This window comes from Oncorhynchus tshawytscha, unplaced genomic scaffold (genome assembly GCF_018296145.1).
Source record: "Oncorhynchus tshawytscha isolate Ot180627B unplaced genomic scaffold, Otsh_v2.0 Un_scaffold_4_pilon_pilon, whole genome shotgun sequence".
NCBI classification, from domain to species: Eukaryota; Metazoa; Chordata; class Actinopteri; order Salmoniformes; family Salmonidae; genus Oncorhynchus; species Oncorhynchus tshawytscha.
The window spans coordinates 1,197,952-1,218,119 of record NW_024609834.1 but is presented as its reverse complement, the minus strand read 5'-3'; the positions used below and the strand labels follow the sequence as shown (position 1 = coordinate 1,218,119).

At 41.7% G+C, this 20,168-nt stretch overlaps 1 protein-coding gene across 5 annotated transcripts; it reads right to left on the bottom strand.

Moving 5' to 3' along the window:
- Window positions 1-80: 80 nt before the first annotated feature.
- def8 (differentially expressed in FDCP 8 homolog) lies at window positions 81-18,517 on the bottom strand. Of its 5 annotated transcripts, none has more exons than XM_024440323.2 (12): window positions 18,335-18,517; window positions 15,094-15,204; window positions 13,050-13,147; window positions 11,084-11,233; window positions 8,825-8,966; window positions 8,320-8,484; window positions 7,685-7,812; window positions 7,257-7,370; window positions 6,687-6,767; window positions 2,061-2,201; window positions 1,799-1,908; window positions 81-1,502 (listed from the first exon to the last, which is right to left on the bottom strand). In XM_024440323.2, exons 2-12 carry the CDS (start codon window positions 15,188-15,190, stop codon window positions 1,409-1,411), a joined length of 1,320 nt encoding a protein of 439 aa, XP_024296091.1. In that variant the 5' UTR covers window positions 15,191-15,204; window positions 18,335-18,517; the 3' UTR covers window positions 81-1,408. The 5 variants fall into 5 exon arrangements, with proteins under 5 accessions (XP_024296091.1, XP_024296092.1, XP_024296093.1 ...); XM_024440324.2 differs by lacking the exon at window positions 18,335-18,517 and adding an exon at window positions 17,354-17,511; XM_024440325.2 differs by lacking the exon at window positions 18,335-18,517 and adding an exon at window positions 16,773-16,950.
- Between the last annotated feature and the right edge of the window lie 1,651 nt (window positions 18,518-20,168).

The following is a 20,168-nucleotide window of genomic DNA, read 5'->3' as shown; positions in this document are numbered from 1 at the left end:
ACTGCCACCAGGGTAACCCGGGCCAGATAATTGAATCTCTTCATTCACTGGTCACATTTTCCACGATGATCAGACAGAAACAATCTTTATACACAGTTTACTGTTGGTACACTGTTCAAAACAGCATTTAGTATGGCCACAGCACATAGTAATGTTTGCATTAGCCTCTGCCACAGGCTTGGAGCCAAGGGCTACATTGGCAAAGGCTGCCACAGTGTCAGCAAAAACAACTCCTCACAACAGTATTCATTAATACATTATTCATGCTTAATGTCACATGACCTTACAATTCATGTTTATATCTGGATTTTCACTAACACATGGAACATTACACTTGCATGTTATCAAGAACATTATGCAGAGAAAAACATAACACAGCCAAACACGCATTATTTTAAAACAAATAATTTGTCAACATAAACATTAACACGCTCGTGTGTCCAGAAGTATCATTGGTCAGCTCAAGGAATGTGCCATACTTTGAGGCAGGCTGCAAACCACCCCACAACAATACTGTTAAATAGATGACTTGATCAATGGGTAAATGCACACAGTGTTCAACTAGATTTCCAGCACACAATGTCAAATTAAGATATAGTTAATCAGCACATCATAATGAGCTCTCCTTGACTTTACCCTCTTGACATTGTTTACATGACTGCCCAATAATTCTGTGAAAAAGTACTGCGTTAAAGTTCCCTAAGACATAACATACAAACCACATGTTCTCTTCTCAAGTGTTTCAGGCAGATAGTTTTGTGGTGTTCACACAAATAAATCAAAAACAATTTTAGTGTCATTGTCCATCACGTAACACATTGTTTCACAACAGGGGGGTGAAATACCTCATGCCCCTAGGGAAGTAGGTTTGAAGAACTATGACCTAACCTCACTAGAAATACCTGGCTCTTGTTTTCAATGCCAGTTAAGGCCTGTAGGTGAATGGTAGTTTTTGTTCAATTGATTTCTTAAGATGAATTTGGAATTTAACACCTACTTCAGGGTAGTTAAAGATATAGATTGTTAAGAGATAAAGACAGTTATGTGACCCACATTGCAATTCATGCCTGCAACATGATGCCCATACAGTACTCTCACACAGTAACACACATACTGAACAACATTGGCGTAGTGTTTCTGTGGGCTATACAATGCAGCCAGTCTCAGAGTATAACACTTCATTACCGGATCATATAAAATTCTAGTATCCTGCTACCATCTTCCGTAGTCCACTGAACTGGAACAAAGTAACTTGAAAACATCCCCACAAAAAAAGAGAGCGAGAGCAAGAGGGAAAGCTAGTCATGTTTGTGTCAGAAAAATGTCTTGATGGTCCTCAACATAAGAAAAAGTGCCATGGTCGCTCCTACAGGTGGTCAGTCACAGTGACAGGGTTAGATCGACAGGGCTACGTGTCTTTCGGATACGGCGGATCGTCGTGCTTGCGTTCGGTCATCCGGGCACATTTCGGGCAAGTTGTGGAATTGTCATAGAAACAGTCCCTAAAGAGAAACAGCACACAGGAAATAGCCAAGTGTCAGCCAATCACTGATATTATACATGAACACTACATATGTCTGATAAACGTGTCTGCCAGTGGAGGCTGGTGGAAGGAGCTATAGGAGGACTGACTCAATGTAATGGCTGGAATGGAATGAGTGCAACAGAGTCGAACATGTGGTTTCCATATGTATGATGTGTTTGATACCGTTCCATTTATTCCATTCATTACAATGGGCTTGTCTTCCTATAGCTCCTCCCATCAGCCTCCTCTGGTGTCCACAGATAAGGGACTGACCTGTGGAAGACAGCAGAGCAGTCGTGGCACACTGAGGTGTGGCTGTCAAACGGGAACAGGATGTCTCCCTCCTTACACAGCTCACACATAAAGCCTTTGGCTTGGCACCGCTGGAGAGGGCAAAAGACAGAGCACAGCTCAGTATCACAGGTCTCTACAGCGTCAACAAAACATCTGCCTGCTCTGTTCCATTGGTTTTCTCCCCAGAATGAGTCGGGTTCTTCCTCACCTTTGTGACAGACAAGTACTGTATACAACTCACGTCACAGTCCAGTTTGATGTGCTTGGCAAAGGTAGTGTGGATCTCTGTGAGAGAGCAGCTGAGTCTGCCACTAGAGATGTCAATCAAATCCTGCAGTGAGTACATGTCATTGTTCTCCACAAAGTGCTGGCGATCATGGAGCTAAGAGGGGAAGGGACATTCAAATAAATAAATAAATAAATAGCGAGAGAGAGCAGGAGAGAGAGCTGAAAAATTTCCATATCAATTAAATTAGGTTAACTGACCAACTGAATGTTAATTAACAGAATGTAATAACTAAAAGCATTGCGTGAAATTTGAGCCCCTTTCACTGTAAAAACAAACCCTTACTTGGGACAATATTTTCTAACACTTTTATTTATTTTTACATTTGCATATGAACTAGAATAATCCCCTCTGGTGCTGTATGTATCCTACACCATAACTGCTCACAACTAAGCCTACATACGACTGTATGCATGTCAGAATGTACAGTAGCTGTGTAACGTCGAGGTCACCCATTAACTCACATAACTTGCATATTGACATTTATGTGGCCTAGCATTACCAAGACCATTACCCCTACCTAAACTCTGCAAAAAAAAAAAAAACTTCCCTTTTTCAGGACCCTGTCTTTCAAAGGTCATTTGTAAAAGTCCAAATAACTTCACAGATCTTCATTGTAAAAGGGTTTATACACTGTTTCCCATTATTGCTCAATGAACCATAAACAATTAATGAACATGCACCTGTGGAACGGTCGTTAAGACACTAACAGCTTACAGACGGTAGGCAATTAAAGGTCACAGTTCTGAAAACTTAGGACACTTAAGAGGCCTTTCTACTGACTCTGAAAAACACTAAAGAAAGATGCCCAGGGTCCCTGTTCATCTGCGTGAACGTGCCTTAGGCATGCTGCAAGGAGGCATGAGGACTGCAGATGTGGCCAGGGTAATAAATTGTCAGTACTGTGAGACACCTAAGACAGCACTACAGGGAGACAGGACGGACACCATCGCTGGACCAGACAGGACTGGCAAAAAGTGCTCTTCACTGACGAGTCGCGGTTTTGTCTCACCAGGGGTGATGATCGGATTCATGTTTATCTTCGAAGAAATTAGTGTTAAACCGAGGCCTGTACTCTGGAGCGGGATCGATTTGGAGGTGGAAGGTCATCACGGTCTGGGGCGGTGTGTCACAGCATCATCGGACTGAGCTTGTTGTCATTGCAGGCAATCTCAACGCTGTGCGTTACAGGGAAGACATCCTCCTCCCTCATGTGGTACCCTTCCTGTAGGCTCATCCTGACATGACCCTCCAGCATGACAATGCCACCAGCCATACTGCTCATTCTGTGAGTGATTTTCTGCAAAACAGGAATGTCAGTGTGTTGCCATGGCCAGCGAAGAGCCTAGATCTCAATCCCAATGAGCACATCTGGGACCTGTTGGATCGGAGGGTGAGGGCTAGGGCCATTCCCCTCCCCCAGAAATGTCCGGGAAATTGCAGATGCCTTGGTGGAAGACTGGGGTAACATCTCACAGCAAGAACTGGCAAATATGGTGCAGGACATGAGGAGATGCACTGCAGTACTTAATGCAGCTGGTGACCACACCAGGTACTGACTGTTACTTTTGATTTTGACCCCTCTTTGTTCAGGGACACATTTTCCATTTCTGTTTGTCACATGTCTGTGGAACTTGTTCAGTTTATGTCTCAGTTTTTGAATCTCATGTTCATACAAATATTTACACGTTAAGTTCACTGAAAATAAACACAGTTGACAGTGAGAGGACGTCTCTTTTTCTGTTGAGTTTATATGTACATATCTACTTCAATTTCCCCGTACCCTTGAACATCGACTCTGTAATCCATATACACTGAACAAAAATATAAAAATGCAAAATGCAACTATTTCAAATGTTTTACTGAGTTAAAGTACATAAAGAAATCAGTTCATGGCTGTGCGAAAAACGCTGGATATTGGCAGGAACTGGAACATGCTGTTGTACACGTCATACCAGAGCATCCCAAACAGGCTCAATGTCTGGTGAGTATGCAGGCCATGAAGAACTGGAAAATGTTGTCCATAGCTTATGCCTTCCCATACCATAACCCCACCGCCACCAGCAAACCACTCACCCAATCGACGCCATACACACTGTCTGCAATCTGCCCGGTACAGTTGAAACCGGGATTCATCTGTGAAGAGCACACTTCTCCAGCATGCCAGTGGCTATCAAAGTCGGTTACGATGCCAAACTGCAATCAGGTCAAGAACCCGGTGAAGACGGCGAGCACACAGCTGAGCTTCCCTGAGATGGTTTCATGAGAGTTTGTGCAGAAATTCTTCGGTTGTGCAAACCCACAGTTTCATCAGTTGTCTGGATGGCTGGTCTCAGATGATCGCACAGATGGAGGTCCAGGGCTGGCGAAGTTACATGTGGTCTGCAGTTGTGAGGCCAGTTGGACATATTCTCTAAAACGATGGCTTATTGTAGAGAAATTAACATTAAATTCTCTGGCAACAGCTCTGGGGTGACATTCCTGCTGTCAGCATGCCAATTACACACTCCCTCAAAACTTGAGACATCTGTGGCATTGTGTTTTGTGACAAAACTGCACATTTTAAAGTGGCCCTTTATCATCCCCAGCACAAGGTGCACCTGTGTAATAATCAGCTTCTTGATAATGCCTCACCGGTCAGGTGGATGGATTAACTTGGCAAAAGAGAAATATTCACTAACACATTTGTGCAAAGCATTTGAGAGAAATATGCTTTTTGTGCACATGGACAATTTCTGGGATCTTTTATTTCAGCTCATGAAACATGGGACCAACACTTTACATGTTCCGTATTTATAGCCAATCTATAATTGTGCACTTATTCCTTGTGTTAATTGTTTTTTTCTATTATTATAAACATGTACATTACCAGTCAAAAGTTTGGACACACCTACTTATTCAAGGGTTTTTCTTTATTTTTTCTACTTTGTAGAATAATAGTGAAGACATCAAAACTATGAAATAACACACATGGAATCATGTAGTAACCAAAAAAAGTTTAAAAAAAAAAAAATCAAAATATATTTTATATTTGTGATTCTTCAAATAGCCACCCTTTGCCTTGACAGCTTTGCACATTCTTGGCATTCTCTAAACCAGCTTCATGAGGTAGTCACCTGGAATGCATGTGACAAGGTAGGGGGGTATACAGAAAACAGCCATATTTGGTAAAATATGTCAGTACAGAACATTTCAAGAACTTTGAATGTTTCTTCAAGTGCAGTCGCAAAACCCATCAAGCGCTATGATGAAACTGGCTCTCATGAGGACCGCCACAGGAATGGAAGACACTGAGGATAATTTCATTAGAGTTACCAGACAAAATAAATGCTTCACAGAGTTCAAGTAACGGACACATCTCAACATCAACTGTTCAGAGGAGACTGCGTGAATCAGGCCTGCATGGTCGAATTTCGACAAAGAAACCACTACTAAAGGACACCGAAAAGAAGAAGAGACTTGCTTGGGCCAAGAAACACAAGCAATGGAAATTAGACCGGTAAAAATGTGTACTTTGGTCTGATGAGTCCAAATTGGAGATTTTTGGTCCTAACCGCCGTGTCTTTGTGAGACGTGGTGTGGGTGAACGGATGATCTCCGCATGTGCATTTCCCACCGTAAAGCATGGAGGAGGAGGAGGTGCTTTGCTGGTGACACGGTCTGTGATTTATTTAGAATTCAAGGCACACTTAACCAGCATGACTATCACAGCATTCTGCAGCAATACACCATCCCATCTGGTTTGGGCTCAGTGAGACGATCATTTGTTTTTCAACAGGACAATGACCCTTCAGGCTGTGTAAGGACTACTTGACCAATAATTAGAGTGATAGAGTGCAGCATCAGATGACCTGGCATCCACACATCCCCGACCTCAACCATATTGAGCTGGTTTTGGAGGAGTCGGACCGCAGAGTGAAGGAAAAGCAGCAGACAAATGCGCAGCACGTGAGAACTCCTTCAAGACTGTTGGATAAGCATTCCAGGTGAAGCTGGTTGAGAGAATGCCAAGAGTGTGCAATGTTGTCATCAAGGCAAAGGGTGGCTATTTGAACAATCTCAAAAACAAATAAATACATTTTATATAACACTTTGGTTACTACATGATTCCATATGTACTATTTCATAGTTTTGATGTCTTCACTATTATTCTACAATGTAGAAAATAGTAAAAATAAAGAAAAACCTTTGAATGAGTAGATGTTCTAAAACTTTTGACTGGTAGTGTGTGTATATATATTTCTTTCTTTCTTTCTTTTTCTTTATTGTATTCTGCATTGTTGGTAAGGGCCCATAAGTAAGCATTTTACTTAGTCTACATCTGTTGTTTACGAAGCATGTGATAATTTAAACTTGATTTGATTCTCATATCAGTATGTTATTAATAAAAGGCCAGAGGGTGGCGCTGCTGCAGCCCATACTATCAGCCATGACCTCAGCAAAAATTGGTTCCTCTGGGTTGTTTAAAAATAAATACTGCTGCAAGACCTTTATGCAAGGCACTGGACACAAATGCAATGCCCTTTATGATGTTGTGGGGGTGTTGGGATGATGTGTTGATATTGCGGGGATGTTGCTGACCTGCAGTAGCAGCCGTGCCTCCATGGCCTCCTTACAGGTGATGAAGTAGGGCTTCATCAGTAGGATGTCCTGACGGAGCTTCTGCAGGGAGGAACACATTCACACACAAGCCATCAGTCACACCCTGATTCCATGGGCCAATGTCAGACACAACATGTTCTTTGGGAAATCGCTTTTGAATGTGCACCCCACCCCATATTTCTAATTTCATGGAACTATTTTTTTTATATACCATAAGCAAGTGTTTTTCCTTCTCTGGCCCGACAATCTGCCCATTGACAGAAACAGCTGTCTATCTCCCTCAGTATTCTAATCCCTCACCACAAAACACACTGGCACAAATTGAACTGCTGACCGGTGAGAATCTGCTGAAAATAAAGGCCTGGTCTACTGTTTGATAGTACAGACAAGGAAGAGCTACCAAAACAAGTTCTATAGCAAACCCAGACTTCATCCCAGTTTATATGGAGTGGAAATAGAGGGCAAACCAAAAACTGTACAAAAAGACAAAAACACATTTTAATGAATTTATGGCACAAAAATAATCCCTGTCGCTGATATGTCACCTACCCTGATCTCCACTAGTTCCTCCACAAAGTTGAAGAGCAGTGGGTTGACCTCCCTCAGTTTCAATACAGGCCGAGGTAACATCAGGGCCAGGTAACGCATGGAGGAACGACATACCTGACCAGAGAGCAGGGGACACTGTTAGAGATAGAACTGCACAGAATGCAAATAGTCAAACACAGACATTAAGAAAACAGTGTTTTAATGTGTTCTGTTTCCATGTGATTCACTGTGATAGGGTTCTATGCGCTCAACATTATTATTCCTGGCTTCAGGCCTGGTTCTTCAGTGATTTTTATCCATTACACGGTCAGCAAAGGAAACAGCAGTGCATTCTCTTACCAGCTGCTCATCATGTAATATAATGTAGAGTTTGTTGAAGTGCCTCGCTGTGTGAAAAACAGTGTGCTATTAGCATCTCTCTTTGGTACCTTGCGTGGCTCAAACTCCCAGTTGTGGATGACGCGTGCAGGGATGACAGCGGTGTCATTCCAGTGGCAGGTGCTGCAGTAGTACTGGCCCGTGTAGTCACACTGCCTGGCCTCGCTGGGCACGCCCCCTACAGGACAACACAGTGCAGCATGGGGCTCTGTGAGTGATTATAACACCACGCCACACAACTCTCACTGACGTAACTGTCTCAGAGACAACTCTCACAGTCACACACAACTCACTGATCATGTAACTAACACTGTCACACAAGAGAACAAATATTTTTCCTAATCACAACATAATTAAATGCTTAATGAGAGTCATTCTCAGCTATGCTGAGTTGTAGTAAATGCTCTAGCTAAATCTCTTTAGATCCCCACAGAGGAACACTAACACTTATTGGGCTCCAGGTTTATCTTGTAAAGTACAGTAGGTTTAGTCACATTAGTCTGAGAGAGGAGAAGAATGTCCACACAGCCCTAAAGGCCATTGACCCAGAGGTTAGGCATTGCTTTTATAACTGTGATTGTGTTATTAAAACAACAAGGGTCCATAGACATCATGCCCATATATTTCAATTTGTGCTGACTGCTAATTGGCTATCAAGTCGGTCTCATAAAGGCTGAACACTCACTTAGTGACACAGGCGTGCGGCACTCGGCACAGCGGTAGTCCTGCCGGTCCAGCCCGATCTCTGGGCAGATGCTGAGCTCGTACTCTGACTTGTGGCTGACCTTTGACCTCACACAGGGCTTATTGATGAGGTTCAAGCACTTGCTATGGCAACGGTAGTAACAACCTGTGAGAGGAACAGGGAGACAGAGATTAGTCAACAGCTAACTACTGTTTTAAAATTCAATATATGACTTAAGATTTTGGAGAGAAAGTTGGCCATACAGTACACCAATTCATTCAATCTCTCTCCCCAACTCAATTAATTAATCAGGGCCAACGTCGACCAATAGAAGGCCTCAAGAGGGCAGTGTTGCCTAGCAACTGAGCGCTATTCAGTTTTGGTTACTTAGCAATGCTCTCTCTTTTATATGTTTACCCAAATTCAGCCATACAGCTGCAACTGTTCAGTGTCCATGAGGTTTTACTACTGAGAACATTTTGACTTAGTTTTAATGCACTCCCACCTGTGCAGGTGTACCAGGTCTGGATGAGGCCCCAGATGATAGTGCTGCACTTGTCACACGTCTGTTTCACACTCTTGCTCTTCTCCTTGGAGAAACGATGCTCCAACAGCACCCTCAGGTTTGGCTCATCCTCTTCAGGGTCCTGTTGAGTGACAACGAGCAGAGCCAATCAGAACCCAGCACAAGAGCACAGCATTGTGTCAAAGGCCTACACTACAGTCTGTTATTAATCAACTGAACGAGTTCACTGCAGCACTTTCAACACACTCATTCTCAGTGTGAATGACACCAAAATAACCCATATTTAAAACAATTCAGGCAATCCCAGCGGAATCCAGACACTTCATGAGCTATAAGGGGTGGTTTCACATGTTATTTTTTAAGTTAGATGTGACAACCACAGAGAGTCTGACAAAAAAAGAGGAAACAAGGACACGAAGACCAAAACAAGACTTATAGTGCCTTCAGAAGGTATTCATACCCCTTGACTTATTCCACATTTTGTTGTTACAGCCTGAATGAAAAATGTATTAAATTGATTTCTCCTCTCTCACCCATCTAAAGACAATAACCCATAATGAGAAAGTGAAAACATGCTTTTACAAAGTTTTGCAAATATATTGAAAACGAAATACAGAAATATCTAATTTACATAAGCATTCAGACCCCTGAGTCAATACACGTTAGAATCACCTTTTGCAGTGATTACAGCTGTGAGTCTTTTCGGGTAAGTCTAAGCACTTTGCAACCTGGATTGTAAAATCTTTTTAAAATTCTTCAAGCTCTATAAAGTTGGTTGTTGATCATCGCTAGACAGCCATTTTCAAGTCTTGCCATAGATTTAAGCTGATTTAAGTCAAAACTAACTAGGCCACTCAGGAACATTCAATGTCATCTTGGTAAGCTAATCCAGTGTATATTTAGCCTTGTGTGTTAGGTTATTATCCTGCTGAAAGGTGAATTTGTCTCCCAGAGTCTGTTGGAAAGCAGACTGAACCAGGTTTTCCTCTAGGATATTGCCTGTGCTTAGCTCTATACCGTTTATTTTTATCCTGAATAAAACTCACTAGTCCTTGCCGATGACAAGCATACCCATAACATGATGCAGCCACCACCATGATTGAAAATATATAGATGGGTATTCAGTGATGTGTTTGCCCCAAACATAACACTTTGTATTCTGGACATGAAGTCAATTTCTTAGCCACATCTTTTGCAGTTTTACTTTAGTGCCTTACTGCAAACAGGATGCATGTTTTGAAATATTCTTATTCCGTACAGGCATCCTTCTTTTCACTCTGGCATTTAGGTTTGTATTGTAGAGTTGCTACAATGTTGTTGATCAATCTTCAGTTTACTCCTATCACAGCCTTTAAACTCTGTAACTGTTTTAAAGTCACCATTGGCCTGATGGTGAAATCCCTGAGCGGTCTCCTTCCTCCCCGGCAACAGAGTTAGGAAGGGTACCTGTATCATTGTAGTGACTGAGTGTATTGATATGCCATCCAAAGTGTAATTAATAAGTTTACCATGCTCAAAGGGATATTTCAATGTCTTTTTTAAATGTATTCTTTACCAATATGTGCCCTTCTTTGCAAGGCATTGGAAAACCTCCCTGGTCTTTGTGGTTGAATCGGTGTTTGAAATTCATTGCTCGACTGAGGGACCTTACAGTTAATTGTGAGTGTGGGGTACAGAGATATGGTAGTCATTTAAAACAATTATGTTAAACACGATTATTGCACACTATTATTGAGTCTATGCAACTTGTAACTTGTTAAGCAAATGTTTACTCCTGAACTTATTTAGGCTTGCCACAAAGGGGTTAAATACTTATTGACTCAAGACATTTCAGCTTTTCATTTTTAATTCATTTGTAAATATTTCTAAAAACATAGTTCCACTTTGACATTATTGGGTATTGTGTGTAGGCCAGTGACACAACATCTCAATTTAATACATTTAAAATTTAGGCTATAAAACAAAATGTAGAAAAAGTCAAGGGGTGTGACCACTTTCTGAAAGCACTGTATGTTACACACTAATATTGTATTAACATTTCAAGAGGTAGTGAATGATTTTCATGCATACACAGTTCACAAGTGCTCTGGGGGAAAAAAAAAAAAAAGTTGGTTCGACTCTTCTACGTAGATACAACTACCTTCTTGCCATCTACCTCCCATGACTAATTTCTTACCCCCTTAACTCACGGTCTCTGGGTAGTTCAATACTTCCCTCCAGCCTCCCCTCTGGTCTTACCTTGAGCTCCTGTAGTTTGAGGCGTAGGTGGATTAGTTTGACCACAGTGTCCTTCTGTCTCTCTGAATGCTCAGGCAGCTCCAGGATTAATCTCTTACACTCCTCTATGGCCATCTTCAGCTGCTCAATGTCCAACGCTACAAACGAGCCCTGCACGGGGACATACAGTAAAAACACACACACATACAGTGGGGCAAAAAAAGTTTAGTCAAGTTCTCCCATTTAAAAATATGAGAGAGGCCTGTAATTTGCATCATAGGTACACTTCAACTATGATAGACAAAATTAGAAGAAAAAAATCCAGAAAATAACATTGTAGGATTTTTAATGAATTTATTTGCAAATTATGGTGGAAAATAAGTATTTGGTCAACAACAAAAGTTGATCTCAATACTTTGTGATATACCCTTTGTTGGCAATGACAGAGGTCAAACGTTTTCTGTAAGTCTTCACAAGGTTTTCACACACTGTTGCTGGTATTTTGGCCCATTCCTCCATGCAGATCTCATCTAGAGCAGTGATGTTTTGGGGCTGTTGCTGGGCAACACAGACTTTCAACTCCCTCCAAATATTTTCTATGGGGTTGAGATCTGGAGACTGTCTAGGCCACTCCAGGACCTTGAAATGCTTCTTACGAAGCCACTCCTTCGTTGCCCGGGCGGTGTGTTTGGGGTCATTGTCATGCTGAAAGACCCAGCCACGTTTCATCTTCAATGCCCTTGCTGATGGAAGGAGGTTTTCACTCAAAATCTCACGATACATGGCCCCATTCATTCTTTCCTTTACACGGATCAGTCGTCCTGGTCCCTTTGCAGAAAAACAGCCCCAAAGCATGATGTTTCCACCCCCATGCTTCACAGTAGGTATGGTGTTCTTTGGATGCAACTCAGCATTCTTTGTCCTCCAAACACGACGAGTTGAGTTTTTACCAAAAAGTTATATTTTGGTTTCATCTGACCATATGACATTCTCCCAATCTTCTTCTGGATCATCCAAATGCTCTCTAGCAAAACTTCAGACGGGCCAGGACATGTACTGGCTTAAGCAGGGGGACACGTCTGGCACTGCAGGATTTGAGTCTTTGGCGGCGTAGTGTGTTACTGATGGTAGGCTTTGTTACTTTGGTCCCAGCTCTCTGCAGGTCATTCACTAGGTCCCCCGTGTGGTTCTGGGATTTTTGCTCACCGTTCTTGTGATAATTTTGACCCCACGGGGTGAGATCTTGTGTGGAGCCCCAGATCGAGGGAGATTATCAGTGGTCTTGTATGTCTTCCATTTCCTAATAATTGCTCCCACAGTTGATTTCTTCAAACCAAGCTGCTTACCTATTGCAGATTCAGTCTTCCCAGCCTGGTGCAGGTCTACAATTTTGTTTCTGGTGTCCTTTGACAGCTCTTTGGTCTTGGCCATAGTGGAGTTTGGATTGTGACTGTTTGAGGTTGTGGACAGGTGTCTTTTATACTGATAACAAGTTCAAACAGGTGCCATTAATACAGGTAACGAGTGGAGGACAGAGGAGCCTCTTAAAAGAAGAAGTTACAGGTCTGTGAGAGCCAGAAATCTTGCTTGTTTGTAGGTGACCAAATACTTATTTTCCATCATAATTTGCAAATAAATTCATAAAAAATCCTACAATGTGATTTTCTGGATTTTTTTCACTCATTTTGTCTGTCATAGTTGAAGTGTACCTATGATGAAAATTACAGGCCTCTCTCATATTTTTAAGTGGGAGAACTTGCACAATTGGTGGCTGACCAAATACTTTTTTGCCCCACTGGAAGTCCATGCATGGGCAAACAGGGGCACCAAATCTCACATTAACACATACTGATTGCCATTTAAACTGCACATAGACAAATGTATCCATCACAGTCGTGTTTTCAATATGAATTACTTTTCATGCAACCACACCGACTGGTCAGTGGTTCACCAACATCCAAAATGGCCGTATAAGGATTGTCCTTACGACAGGTCGAGAGAAGTGGTCCTCTGCCAGTCCCAGGTCCATGGCTCGGTCCAAACTCTGGCTTCGGCTCTCAGAGGAGAAGAGCTCAGGTCTCAGCTCTGAGAAAAGACAGACAAGAAGTACTGTAAGCATTGTTCTCTCTCTCGTACACACACACACACACACAACCTTTTACAGAACACACATTTGTCTAAAAGGAGTTTCACCCTCTGAGTGGATAAAGCAGTCACAAGATACTGTTTTTATACAAATACGTGCTCTGTTTAAAACCAGAGGGAAACAGGGAAGGACTACTGCCTTTGAAGTGCTAAAGGTTGCTAGGTAACAGACTTAAGGCTATACAGCCTCAAGATTAACAGGAAGATATGGTTAACCTAACAGTCCCACTGTACGGATGTGGGCCAGACATCAGTTTATGCTCCCACAATTTCCACCTCACCTATTGGATTTAACAAAGGCTATCGTCCGTGATATGCAATAATCTTATTCTTCTTCGTAAAATTATTTGGGACACGTTTATGCTACTTCATTAAAGTGTTTGACAACAAAGAACTTAGAATTATAGTACAAAGGCAAGTCATGGCAGATAGGAGCTTTATTCTCTGACACCAACTCAAATGTGGGTTGCTGTATTATCAGACTAGTCACACAGATCAAAGCATTCTGATAAAGAAAGTTCTCCTTGGTTTAGCTCGGCTCCCAATTTCAGCACCAGAGCATACACAGTTCAGCTCTTCAGGCATTAAATCAAAGGGAGTGCTGGTAGGCTTGGGGGCATGTAAACGGATCAAATATTTAAAGACTTAGAGGAACCAGAGAGAGGCTTTAAGCCATTTTGTGTGGTTTTGTGCCAGGGTACACAGTACAAGATATTGGCTGAGGGCTAGCCTCTTTGAAACTCTAAGCTTCTACATCTCCAAAGACCACTTCCTGATAAAAAGCTGCTTCCCAAAGCTTTTACTTTTGGCTGCAAGACACCTCAACATAGTAAGAAACCGATCAATTAGGCCTAAAGATCCAGAGGGACAAGATTCCCCTCCAATCATCATAAAATATATATATATATATATATATAAAAATACAGAGATGCTACATGACATTTGCAATTACATCAACAGTTAGCCTGGACCACAAACAGATGTCTACCCTTGGCAAGAAGCATTTTGGGTGTCTAACAATTGACTAGTTCATCAGATAGACCTAAAGCCAGAACATATCATTACAAACAAACAAAATTCCGCAGGTAGTAGTCTCAAGTTAGCCTGTATCAAGTAAACCCATAGCTAATCTCCCTATCTAGGCCTGCATATTGTTTGTACCTGCATACACCTCAAATGACATCATGGTAGCGAGAGACAAGATATCCTGAGTCGCTGGCTGCCAGAGAGAGCTGGAGAGGCAGACAGATGCAGCTGAAGCCTAGGCAGTGTTCTAGTGAACTGAGCTAAGTGTAGGCATATGATTACAGGAATCGTTCTGAACCACAGTACTACCTAATGCTCCTGTCTCAGTTCCTCTCATTACTTTTGGCCCTCAACTACAGATCCAGGGTCAGTTGGTGTTGTTGATGAGCTCATAATGGTTAGGGCGCTGTTGCAAGATTGGTACTAAATCAGATATTAAGCAACAGAGATGGAAAAAACAGCAGCCTTCTTCCTCTTTCAGTCTATACTGTTGCTCAGCTGTAGTCAGTCAGTCACATCATTTCAAAATGTATAGATTGTTCCATCTCTTGCAGACTATAGTTCTGCAGACAATGCTTGCTCTGGTACAGGTTGCAGCTCTAATCTTGCAGATGCAGCCTGGCTGCACAGACAACATGAACTGACTTCACACCAGGCTACTGCACTACTGCTACAGTGTCATCAGGTTGTCGGCCCATCCATTCTCCAGGCCTTTGCTGAGATGAGCAAAACACACAGAATCTGCCTCTGTATTCTCTTCTCATCACATGGCAATCACATTCAGCACGGGTGTTAATTCATTTCACATGTATACTGGGACCCATCAATGAACTACTACCCAACGCGCCAGTCAAACTCACCATCTTGAGGGGGGGTTCCGCCCTCCTCCTCCTCCCCCCGGTCAAAGGGGTTGAGGCGGGCTTGGCGAAAAGAAGCAGGTCTCTCATGATATTCCATCTCACAGGCTACATCTGTGGAAGACACAACACATGGTCAGTCATGAACCAGAAGGACGAGAGACACACGGACTAGGCTACGTTCCACCAAGCCAAGCCTCAAGAGAAAGGGGGGGGGCTCTCACTTGACACTCCCTCAAGGACAAAGTGGATATTTTATATCCAGTCAATATGGCTGCATTGACATTTATTGCTTTGGTATTTGATAATGTGAGTGTTGATCTTCCCGGTTTTATAGATGAAGGTGAGCTACCATAAGCATGAGGATATGGGTACAGAGAATTGGTACTCAGGCATTGTTGATATGCCATGTTATGATGTCTTGTAGGGATCAGATATTGACACGTAATATGCATTATCACAGACACATAACCTTAGCACAGTCGTCAGAGCTGCAGGATCAGCTCAGATGAGCACCCACACTGTCTGAAAACAAGCAAGACTCCCATTAAAATTAATAGTTTAGAGGGTTGTCACTGTTTTTGCTTTGACTTAAACATGTCCTCAAATACTAGTTTATAATTTTACATGCATTTTAGAAGCTATTTTATCAGAGGTGGGATCAAGTCACTATTATTCGAGTCACAAGCAAGTGTAAAGTCACAAGATGAGCCTCAAGTCGAGTCCCAAGTAGAACGGTTCAAGACTCGAGTCAAGTACAAGTCGTGCATTCTAAGAGCAAGTCAATTCCAGTCACAATGTTAAGTCAAGTCTCAAGTTTAACATGTTTTTTAAACTATACATGCAACGCCTTGTTCAACTACAAATCTTTATTTATTGGGTCTACCAGACATACCTTTGGATTATTTTGTCTACAGCACATTTTGATGATGTAATTGTAAAATAGGGACCTTGCAGCAGTCATAAGGGCGTGACATCAGCAGAAGACACTCAACATGCTCAGAGTGTAGACCTATTTACACCTTGGTGATCCAATGGTGAAAGCGCCATATCATACAAAACATACAAATAGATTGACCTAATATACACCGGCAATAGCCTCGGTATCAGGCTGAACCTGTCCTATCTGAACAGACACAGGTAGTAAGACTGTACAGCCTCCCCCTGAGAAAGCAAAGGGAATCTAACAGGAGCTCAAACAGGTAGACCTACATTATATAAGCACTTGGCACCCAAGACCATACAATTAGCAATTACAACCAATAAACTGGTTCTAAAATGTAAAAGGAAAATTTCCACATCAGTCTTAAATCAGACTTAATGATTATTCATATTTCAACACCATGCATTCATGGAACAATCGCTTGTTCACGCACAACAAACATGACAGACATAAGACACAGATACACGGAACTCCGACATAATCAGGGAATTATGAACAAAGGAAACTATACATTTAAATAAACATTTCTTCTACCTCATGAGTCTTACGAACGTTCACATGCACTATACACATCGCGCGATGTGTATAGTGCACATGAATGTTTGGCTAAATGAAATGATATCGATCGTATGTTTATCAAACCAGAAACAGAAATGTCTACGTGTTGCAATAAACCTTATGGGGATAGAATTATGAAACGTTAGCAATTATTTTAGTATTCGATGGAATATATATTTACCTAATAGGGCCTATGCATTTCAACGTCTGAAAGCAACAGCAAATGCTTCAACAACAGGAAAACGTGATGGGTATAATTTGTGAGAACGTTCCAACAGTAATCTGTAACAAAAACTTCGTAAAGTACAAGGTTGCCAACAAACGCATACAAAGTAGCATGATCAATTCACCTAGCTAACTAGCTTCCGAATAGGCGTCAACTCACCACGTAACTTATTCTTAATGTTTGTCCATAGGCTACCAGACATACATTTTTCGGAATAAAACGTGGTGAGTGCAAAACGTAATGAAATAGCCCACTCCCTACCCGGTATCTTATTCTGCCGCTATACAACATTGTACGCGTTGTTTGTTGGCAACCTTGTAATTTACGAAGTTGTTGGAACAGATTCCTGTTGGAACGTTTCACAAATTATACCCACCCGGAAAAAAACGTTCTTCACTGGCAGGCGTTTGGAGAGCGCAAGTGAAAATCCGCGCAGGAGGCTATGGTGCGTCTTCGCCACAATAATACATTTTAACAACAAATTCCAAATGCCAGCTTCATAAGTAAATTACCAATTTCAAGCAATTGTTACATACCAAAACACCAGTAGGCCTATGATAATAAGTCTTGCCCCCATTGCTGGTAAGTTTACAAAGTAAAGTGTTAATATTCTTGATCACCACATTTTTTTGGAGCTGCATATTTATTATGGCAATCGTCTCTTCCTACAATTAGACGTTTGCGCTGCACTCGATCGTATAGTTTCACAGCAAATCATCAATCGCTTCGCTAGCTCACCCGACCTGTGATGATTGACAGTTTGCTAGTCCAAACAGAGTGCCGCGTGTGCGTTTCACTAGCCAATCTGTTGCAAATTTTTTGCAAGGGCGATGCTGCGGCTACTGTCTCTGGCTGCTTGTGGAAGTCAATCCACGTATACTCTGTGCCACAAAACATTACAAAACCTGGCCAGATAATTTTAATTAATGAATCTCAGGTCAAAGTAGAGTCATTTTCTTTTATATCAAGTCATCAAATGTGTTACTCGAGTCGAAGTCATGTGACTGAGTCCACGACTTTGTTTTATACAGAAAATTCGTATACAACTCGTATGACAATATTTTAGGTTGAAAATAATTATATTGAACCATTTTTGATATCACATGCCTTACTTTTATTTTTCTACGTAACTAAAATCGGGAGTATGCCTCTACTGTCGTTTATTCAATTTAGACTGTTTTGGATATCTCCCTGACCAATATGGCTGCCATATCACTACATTCTGGAACTTCAAGGATTTCTGACATTAGCCCTCTATCTAGTAATGTAATAGTATCTCAACTAGCTAGTTAGCTAACGTTACTTACAAAACGAAAGGGTAGCACGTAAGAAGGTTCCGAGTTTTAACACATTGGAAGACTTGCATAAGCCAGGCAGCCAGCAACTTTAAACGGCAATGTTAGCTATGAAAACTAAAATCACTGTAAATATTAATAGCTAGCTAGCTAGCAAAACTGTCGTTAGCTTAGCTAGCTAGACTACTTGCTAGCTAAAATTCCCTAGACAGGTATACTTACCCCATTGTCGACCTCCAAACAACAGTATTTCATCCGTATATGATTGATGTTGGACACTTCAAACGCCGTGCATTCAGTTTTATTCGCAAATATATCCTGTATCCTTCTTGGGTTCTCTGTCATCAGCTTCACACAGAATGATTCCAATGTTTTCTCTGGATGTGTCAGCGCAGGAATTACTGCTCTGCAGCGATACCTCGCGGGCAGTTTATGTAACAGCAACCATGACTGGTGTTTTTGCAGGCAGTATTGGTATGCACTTGATGCATGCGTGCATGATACAACATTCATAAATCAACCTGTATAACGTGGCATTTTGTTTCTTGTATCACTAGCTCTGGCTTAACGCCTCAAAAATGAGCTACACAAATCTGAGTAGCATTTGGTGAAGATTCAGTCTTTATCTGCTTGTTTTAAACCAACCGGGGCATCAGCTCATGAATGCCAGTGCAAGAAAGGAAAAGATCAATCTTGCTTTTGTGTTGGTGGTCATTATAGAGCCATTTCTCAAGTAGCTCTTCTCATCGCTCCTCTATAATGTGTTAATAGAACTAGATATGGCCTTTACTTTGCTAACAGTGTCAAATACTTTCCCTCTACCATTTATTTTTGTTTATTTATTTCACCTTTATTTAACCAGGTAGGCAAGTTGAGAACAAGTTCTCATTTACAATTGCGACCTGGCCAAGATAAAGCAAAGCAGTTCGACACATACAATAACACAGAGTTACACATGGAGTAAAACAAACATATAGTCAATAATACAGTAGAAAAATAAGTCTATATACAATGTGAGCAAATTAGGTGAGATAAGGGAGTTAAAGGCAAAAAAAATGCCATGGTGGCAAAGTAAATACAATATAGCAAGTAAAACACTGGAATGGTAGATTTGCAGTGGAAGAATGTGCAAGGTAGAGATAGAAATAATGGTGTGCAAAGGAGCAAAATAAATAAATACAGTAGAGGGAGAGGTAGTTGTTTGGGCTAAATTATAGATGGGCTATGTACAGGTGCAGTAATCTGTGAGCTGCTCTGACAGCTGGTGCTTAAAGCTAGTGAGGGAGATAAGTGTTTCCAATTTTCAGAGATTTCTGTAGTTCGTTCCAGTCATTGGCAGCAGAGAACTGGAAGGAGAGGCGGCCAAAGGAAGAATTGGTTTTGGGGGTGACCAGAGAGATATACCTGCTGGAGCATTTGCTACAGGTGGGTGCTTTTTTCAGTAAGACCGGGTGGAAAAATGGCTACCTCTGTCTTTTGTGAGAGAAATAGACAAAGGGCCATCAGGTGGACACTGACGCAATGTTGTTGTACACGCTTATGTTCCAAAATAAAAGCTTGAAACTACGTCTTGTGATACTAGACACATTAAGGAAGCCATAGAAAAAGGAATCTCGTTGATATCCCATTCACTGCTCTATAGGGAAGCATAGGAAGGGACTCTTATTTAGAAACGGCTGCGTTCCTGATTGGATTCTTCTCATTCTTTTGCCTGCAATATCATTTCTGTTATACTCACAGACAATATCTTTACAGTTTTGGAAACTTTAGAGTGTTTTCTATCCTAAGTTGTCAATTATGCACCTGTGGAACGGTTGCTAAGACACTAACAGCTTACAGACGGTAGGCAATTAAGGTCAAAGTTCTGAAAACTTAAGACACTAAAGAGGCCTTTCTACTGACTCTGACAGACACTAAAAGAAAGATGCCCAGCGTCCCTGCTCATCTGCGGAAATGTGCCTTAGGCATGCTGCAAGGAGGCATGAGGACTGCAGATGTGGCCAGGGTGATTAATCTGCAATGTTCTTACTGTGATCCGCCTAAGACAGCGCTACAG